The sequence below is a fragment of the Anticarsia gemmatalis genome, chromosome 3 (genome assembly GCF_050436995.1).
Source record: "Anticarsia gemmatalis isolate Benzon Research Colony breed Stoneville strain chromosome 3, ilAntGemm2 primary, whole genome shotgun sequence".
In the NCBI taxonomy this organism is placed as follows: domain Eukaryota; kingdom Metazoa; phylum Arthropoda; class Insecta; order Lepidoptera; family Erebidae; genus Anticarsia; species Anticarsia gemmatalis.
In genome coordinates, this window is record NC_134747.1 from 4065289 (window position 1) to 4074288 (window position 9000).

At 34.4% G+C, this 9000-nt stretch overlaps 1 protein-coding gene across 1 annotated transcript; it reads left to right on the plus strand.

Moving 5' to 3' along the window:
- Nucleotides 1-7292: 7292 nt before the first annotated feature.
- On the plus strand, nt 7293-8132 carry Wnt4 (Wnt oncogene analog 4). The gene has a single exon (XM_076135323.1). It carries the CDS (start codon nt 7293-7295, stop codon nt 8130-8132), a length of 840 nt encoding a protein of 279 aa, XP_075991438.1.
- The last annotated feature ends 868 nt before the right edge of the window (nt 8133-9000 follow it).

Genomic DNA, 9000 nt, shown 5'->3' on the forward strand with positions numbered 1-9000 from the left:
AACTTACCAGAAAGTTTTAGCTCAAACGACGATATCTAAGTGCTTAACTTTATAACAGTCAGCTATTTTTTTCTAGTCAGCCTTTGACTGCCTCCGTGGCGCATTGGTTTAGGTCACCACACCGCTACTATTGCGTCGGGTGGTTGTTCGATTCCCACACGGGACAATTATTTGTGCGATCCACAAACAATTGTTTCGGGTCTAGTTGTACTTTGTGTCCGTTGTTTGTATATTTGTAAAAGTCCCCGCGACACAAAAGCAATTCTTAGTGCGGAAGTTGCAAAAAAAGAGATTCTTCTTCTTTAAACAATCTAAACGTGCCAACAAAAATGTCGTAACACAAATAACAGCACCTCAGGTGGACATAGTGAATATAAGCTGAAAAGAGGATTCGCCCATAATCCTCACGTTTGAAAAGGAGTGATTGTGATCGCTACATTGGTCAACCTTTCTTCGTAAGAAATGTGAAATTCATGTATTTGTAAAGGTAAAATATTACGAGTAGAAACAATATGTACTGAAATTTATGGTACATTTCTAAGAAGACAAAATAGGTGACATTTTATTTATGAATAACAAATAGACTGTCATGAAGACTTGACGTTTTTTTATTACAGGTATAATGATATTCAATTTTGGTCGGGTACAAGGAAAATTACACATGAAATTATTTGACTCGAAAACCAGTAAAGAGGGAAAACGAGTGATATTTCATTTGAATTTAAAAACAACTTAGCAATTTGTCTATATTTTCTGTTATTTGTAACTTATACAGTATCAGTATTTTACAGAAGTCTCCCCCAAACTCCTTTTTAGGTCCAAGTTAAGTTTATTATATACTAGCTGACCCGCGCAACTTCGTTTGCGTCACATAAGAGACAATGGGTGAATTTCTTCCCCGTTTTTGTATCATTTTTTACTGGTACTCTGCTCCTATTAGTCGTCGCGTGATGATATATAGCTTAAAGCCTTCCTCGATAAATGGGCTATCTAACACTGAAAGAAATTTTCAAATCGGACCCGTAGTTTCTGAGATTAGCCCGTTCAAACAAAGAAACTCTTTAGCTTTATAATATTAGTATAGATTTACATAACTACATACATATACATCTATACTAATATTATAAAGCTGAAGAGTTTGTTTGTTTGATTGTTTGTTTGTTTGTTTGTTTGAACGCGCTAATCTCAGGAACTACTAGTTTATACATATACAAATACAGAGACCAGAGAACATAATATATATCTAGTAAAGCGAAATTACCCGCAGTATGAGTGCCACCTCCAACATTCTCAAATCAGTGTCGTTAGAATGATCATTGCCCGTCTGCGCGGATGCGACATCAGATTCATACTAGACACAGCGTGCGTCCATTAACGCAACCACAATGTGCACGTTGCTTTATATTTATTTGTAGAAAATCCTTGTAACTTTATTTGCCGCAGTATTAGATTTTTTTTGCAAAAAAAAAGTTTAGTTTCACGAAAGCCCTACTGAAGGGATTTAAAAAATTATACAGATATTTTATAACCTTTATTAACACATAGGATATTTTATTCTACGGTAAATCTTTTCATGCGAACTGTTTAATTTAAACATAACCTATAGTTTCCGGATGGTTTTTGACCAATGAACAGTTCCAATAATGTTTGACATAGACTGTCTAACATTAAGAGAACTGTTGATTCTTACTGATCTTACGATCGCATTAGCATTAAACCATCTATGAAAGTTTGTAGTTTGCATAACGTTTCCGCTAATAGCACTATTCAAAAACTCTCATTTATTTCGACATACAAGTTGAGTCGATTCGTATCAAAACTCGCACTAGACTCGGTCACTAAGGACATATTTGTAATAACTTTCGCATCAAGTCTTAATATAACTTGAAATTGTATACTGATAACTTCAGGCGACAGATGCTCCGGGCACAAATGATATTCAGTCAGAGTTATCAAGTTCGATCGTATCTGATTATAATAGTAGCCGAGTTAACAATGCGCTAGGAAAAAGTAGGACGATAAAATTACAGCTTTGTAAAAAGTAGGCTGAAATGTGGTATCATGAATCTATCGCAATTTTGTTAAACATAAGTGTCAACCCTTTTTAATCTATACTAATCTATACTAATATAATAAAGCTGAAGAGTTTGTTTGTTTGAATGCGCTAATCTCAGGAACTACTGGTTCGATTTGAAAAAATATTTCAGTGTTAGATAGTCCATTTATCGAGGAAGGTTAAAGGCTATATATCATTACGCTACTAGCAATAGGAGCAGAAAACCAGTTAAAATTGTTACAAAACCGGGGAAATTTTTGACCCATTCTCTCCTATGTGACGCAAGCAAAGTTGCGCGGGTCAGCTAGTAATGAATAATTTTGTTGAAAAAAAATAAGGTTGGTGGGTTATGATACTGACTCACGCGCGTTGAAATAAATACAAATCAAAATTACCGATTGGTTTTTCATACAAAAATTGTCGATGGCTACTTGATTGTCACTAGTCTTTTGGGGTAAAAAATCTAGTTTCATTACATAAATATGTAAGTCGAAGCACGCTTATTATAGAAAGAAAAAAAATTGGATCAATTCTATGCCTCAAATTTTTTCCTATACGTACCTAAAAATCTATACTAATATTATAAAGCTGAAGAGTTTGTTTGTTTGAACGCGCTAATCTCAGGAACTACTGGTCCGATTTGAAAAGTTCTTTCAGTGTTAGATAGTCCATTTATCGAGGAAGGTTATAGGCTATATATCATCACGCTACTACCAATAGGAACAGAGTACCAGTGAAAAATGTTACGGATACGGGGAAAATTTTGACCCATTCTCTCTTATGTGAAGCAAGCGAAGTTGCGCGGGTCAGCTAGTAACTCATGAGTTTTTATTGTCATATACCTTACAACAACAAGAAAGCGTTGTCGCCTTTACCGCCATCGGGTCTGTTATGTTCTCAAAGTAATCCCCACACAATGTTCTTGGTCTCTCAGACAAATTGTTACAATTATTCCGTGGTTTTTTACAACACTCGAGGGAAATGACAGGTGGTCGCACAAGTTATCCCCGGGGAACGATAAACTTCATAATTTTCAACATTCTCGCGATGATATGGAAATTCGCGCGTGAAATCCGACGCTCACAGTATTTTACTTTTAAAGTTATGAATATTGTGTTGTTTTAAAATAATGAGATGTGGGGAATTTCAATTTATTGTTATACGATATTTTTTAATGTCTGATGTATATGACGGTCATTCAAAACGGTCACTAACGCTTAAAACCAGTATAATGAAGAACTTGCAAAGTTGTTTATTTATCTACGAATTAAGACAGGAACGCTAACTTCTTAAAGTAATACAAAAATATCAAAGTATATTTGGTTGCCCGGTAAAATGAATAGTCATAATTATCATCATATTAATATTATTATGTGAACCCTTAACATTAATCTAATTGTAACTTCTGAACTTATCACCAAAAAGTCTTTGATGGATATGAAAATGAACTCTTACCAGCCCAAGTTGCATCAAATGTCTAAAAATCCATAAGTGACCAAATCATTATCGCTTTAAAACCGACAAACCACAATAAACGATGAATTGAGACGTAAAATGTAAACCTTTGTCAATAGAAACAGCCCTCTTGGTACAGTTATCTGCTATAAATCCGGTCGATGAAGCGGTCTAGACTCCGGCCGTAAAAACTCTATTTTATAGCGTTACTTAAAGTTTAAAGATTCTTATATATTTTGTAGCCGATACGTTTTTAAAGTCGGTATTGTGTGTGATTTATAGTAACTGTCTGAAATGTACCGTAATATTTTTCCTTGATCTTTTCTCGCTCTAACAGTCGAAAGTATATAAATATCCAGGATATAATTGTTCTTGGTATTTTTTTTACTGTAAAGTCTACATTTTGTCACAGCACGTTTTAACCGGAACATAGATGAACAAGCAATATTTAGATAGATTACATAATTAGTTTCATGATTTCAATAGACTTTCGTCCTCAAAAACAGAATATCCATACGTCATATTTTGTTTGTGAGAACTCCACTTAATTGTCTACAGGTTCAGGTTAAAACCAACACGCAACAATAGTTAGTATTCGATAGTTTCTGTCACACATTCATTCATATATAAACCAGCGATAACACGTCGTATTTACTCAGAACGTGGCAAGTTGTAGACAAAGGAACAAAAGCGCAACTAATTTCCTCCGCACAACAGATAATACAGTTATTTAACGAACTACACACAGGTCGGACTACAGACTAACTGCTAGAACGGAAATACTCCTACTGTCGACCAGAGGTCTACTCTTATGCAACGGGAATCTATCTTTGTCAGGCGAATATTTACGATGACATTTTAAATTATTTGCAGCAACAATAAACTAACTATACATACAAATAGATAAAAAATAAATAAAAGAAACAGGTATTAAAGTAGACAAAACATGGGAAGCGTCGTAATACTCTTCCACATCGCTGTCAATCGGAAACGTTCCCAACCTTTCTCTATTTCAGTATTTTTTTAAAGATGAAGAAGAATAGTATGAAAATAAAAATCCAGGATCAGAGATAATTAACTTACTTTTTTAAAAATCAATTCCTAGGTGGCCAAATTAGATTATTTTCGTCGTACTGGAGAGGAGTAGCATTTTTTTTGCTGGACTAGAGACACAGTTTACTCTAACTGCTGGGTAAGATTTTTCTCTCGTTATGAATAAAGGGCTCAGCCTCGAGGCCATCACGCCGGTGAAGTGGTTAAGGACTTTGTGTCCCTTCAAGGGTTTAAGGATGTCTCGGTGATGCAAGTCTCGTTCGAGCTAGTACATATTACGCTCCTATTCTACACCAGACAGTATACAAAAATTTAAGCAAAACAAATGTCATTCCTTTCCAAAATTTCATTTCGAAGTACGAGAGTAGGCCTACTGTATAAACTCGCACTGTTTTTTGTTTAGGTCAGTTATGAAGTTATGGCCTGAGCCTTCGGCGTATTGGAAAACTGCCATGTTTTGTATTGCAGCACGTAACTGTGAAAAAGGAATAAAGCTGTATTTTTATTAATCAGGGTTTGCTAAAGCTTTTGTACAGAACTGGCAGACTAAATAAACACACATTCTTATTTACTCATTTAAAATGTAAGTAAGTGTTGTTAAGTCCAGCTGTTTTCCTTCAGTTTCTTGAACAGTGACCAAGGAAATTTTCCAAAAAGCTTGCTGTTGAAAATAATTAGAAAGAATACTCCCTATTTCATGAAACTAACATTGTTAGCGAAACGTGAGTGTATTTTAAACACCTCTGGCCCGGATTGGGCATAACAGACGCTATAATAATATGATGTACAGACCTATACATGTACATATGTATATGTATATTAACCTATATGGAATCTTCAAAATAATGAGTTGACTTAAATTTTATTAAAAAATGTACCTGGATTTGAAAAAAAAAACAGAATTTCGATATGAAATCAACATGGAAAAACGAATAAAATAGTATTCAAGGTAGAAAAAAAATTATGTCTTGAATTTGGCAACAATACGAAGTAATGCCATTAAGAATTACGATTATTATACCATTTCTTTTAGATTTTGAGGAAAAATCTGTCCTAATGTAGCTGTAGAACTGCGGTAAAAAAACTGTAAGGAACATTCAAAGAACTTAAAGTGCTTTTAAATGTATATTTTTTTTTATGAAAGGACATTAAGTAGTTATCATAACTTAGGTCTTATTCCTATTTAATAGCTTGATGGTCCCTTTTATAAGAACCATAAAAACTATAAGAATATTATGATAATATTAAGGGAATAGTTAGTAAAGTTTTATTCCATTTAATTCTTATGCTGTTCGTTTAAAATTGCGTTACAAATACGTACTATTATATTTATCAATCAAAATCCATCTATCGGTAATTCTAACTTGCAGTGCCTCTAGTGTGAATTGGAAGAACTAATTATACGTTACATTCAGAAGTAACATTCTTGATACTTTATAGAAATTCTATCTATTATTTAATTTGCAATAATATTCATTTTTAACTAAGAAAATGCAGACAGAAATAAGGAAATTCCCGTCAACGCGTGACTAGTATTTGTGGTAGACAAACATACTGATTTCTAAGTTTGTCATTACCATATTGGGACGGCCCACCCTTTCTCGATATACTATCGTTGTGTCGAGTCATTTTGTAAATGACTTTTGAAACAGTGACCATGTGACTCTTAGATCTTAAACATGTTTAGTTATTGTGTTTTCAATGTGCTATTGTTTTGTGCTGTTTCGATATTTGCTTCTAAAATTGTTGAAGGGTAAGTTTTTTGATGAGTTTTTACGTGTGTTAAAAAAATGTGATGCGAGTATAGAGGGAATTATGTCCGCATCAATTTTATTAGTGAAAATTCTTCTCTCAGAAAATGCAAAATGTTAAGAAAGCAAAATAATAGCTGGATGGTAATTTCATATTAATAGAATTAGATAAGTACTGTAATAATGTTTGTTTTTTTATTTAAGTGCATACCAATATAATTTTTTTATTTTCTTATTCTAAGTCTTTCAAAAGTTGCGGTATGATTGTTAAATCCCAATTCGCAAAAATAAAACATAACTAACAAATATTGCAAAAAATATATAACTTACACTGAATCCAATAATCAAAATGTGTGACGTGTCCAAGCGACGTGCGATAAATTGAACAAATTGGCGGACACATCAAAGAGAAATGACATACCATTAAACTATTCTAATTTGTCACACATTACTGAATTCTGAAAACCCATTAACTATGATTGCGTTGTTAGTAATCTATCATAATCCGGGAATTACACACAATAAGTAACAGTAATTAGCTATAGTAAAAGTACCGACAATTTTCATTAACTTAATTCGAAAATTAGCTGTAATAATGTGATGTGATTAATAAGAAATAACTTTTGTACCGTCAAACGATTCCGCGAAGACCAATTACTAGTAACAGTAAACCTCCAAACATTGTGACTGTTGCAAACATATTATTATAACTATACCTTTTTTATATAATCAAAAAAGTCCACAAAATAATAGAAGAGGAACATTAACCTCATATTTCGTAAAGTTTCAGCGATACAAGATTTTAAAAAACAATGAGATATTCCTAAAACCATATTGTAGTCCAATTAAACTCATTTCCTTTTTACAGATCTCAACCAATCTTACAAAAGACAGTCGAAGCATTATTCAGAGAGCGCTCTTCCGTACTGCATCCTGGTGCCTGTAAAGTTCTTCGTTCGGCAAAACGCCAAACGAAAATGTGCGACAGAGACACAGGACTATCGAGCGTACTAACTACTGCAAAAGAGCAAGCAATAACAGCTTGCGAAGAAACATTCAAATACGATAGATGGAATTGCTCCCTCGTCTTCAATAAAAAGGCTAAAAGGAGCATCTTCAACAAACTGTATAGAGAAACTGCCTTCATACATGCCTTAATAGCAGCATCAATAACCCATTCGGTAGCAAAAGCTTGCGCCTCTGGGGACCTATCATCGTGCTCTTGCGTCGGAAACTTCGGAAGAAATTCCACTTGGAAAGTTGCTGGTTGTGGAGATGATTTCAAACATGGCAAGAGGGTAACGAAGAATTTCTTAGACTTCAAACACGCTGGCAATGATCAAATTGCCGAGACTTTCAAACAAGATGTAGTCGTTGGAATAGACTCAATTGGGGAACAATTGAAAGAGGTCTGCAAATGCCATGGGTTCTCTGGATCTTGTACTACGAAAACTTGTTGGAAGAGAATAGGACCTTTCAACTCCGCTATGGGATTGCTGAAGAAGCATTACCATCACGCAATAAAGAAGAAGATCTTAAACTACACATCCAAGAGGGCAATAGCTCCGAAAATTCGGAAGAAGATGCATCTGGATAGAAAAAATCTGGTGTACTTGCAACGAAGTCCAAATTTGTGTGTGAGTACCAAAGGCAGGACTTGTAGAGACAGGAACAATTGTGCCACGTTGTGTTGTGGTCGAGGTTACACTACTAGTAAAAGGAAAGTGAGTTCTAGGTGCAGGTGCAAAATGGTCAACTGCTGTTTTGTTCAGTGCGATACTTGTGTCGAAGAAGTTGACTTATTTACTTGTAAGTAGCTTTTGTATCTCAATATACTTTAACTGTTTATTTTAAGTTACTAACGGGCAGTTTCACTACATCTGAATAAATATCGGTTAGATTGTCAGGTGGAATCTTGACATTTTATGCGTTTGTTATCACTTTTTTCATCGGATGCGCTATCGAACACTTATCCAAAAGAAGGGAAATAGGCCTTTGATTTTCTAACACGAAACAGTAAGAATGATAATTCCAAATTCCGATACTCTTCTCATTAGAAAACGTAAAACTATACAATTCTAATAAGATTCTCTGCACCAAAATCCGATTTGGCTTGATTTCCTTAGGTCAAATTTGTACTCTATATTAAAGTGTTATTTCAAACTACAAACTGGAGCCAACGTACGGTTTAAAAATGCATAACGCTGTGGTTTCTATCGGCTACTTGGCGCATACTGTAAACGGAAAACCGCAACGCAGCAGCCGCTTTTACAAATTGTATATTTTATGTTAACTGAAACCTTTCCGGCAAATCTTATGAGATTTCCTTGCAAATATACTGGGAAATGATAAAGTGTTATGAATAATGTAGCACAGAGTAATCTGCATGATTACATTTTTAATACGTTGCAGATAGATTGTAGAGCTTTGTTAGTCTATAAATGAACCAGGTTTATTGATGCGGCGATGTGGGATCAGATATTGGCAAAAATAGATGAGCACTTAACACAAACTACTGAAAATTATAGTCATAAAGGCAACATATGGCTGATTCTGATCTCATGTATGTCGAACGAAGAAAAGTAAAGCATTAAAGAAGAATAGAACGGCTTTTGCTCAAGGGTGTCGCGGATGAGCACTATAATCTTACAGCTTAGTGGAGAGCCTTCCGCCTTTTACCTGGAT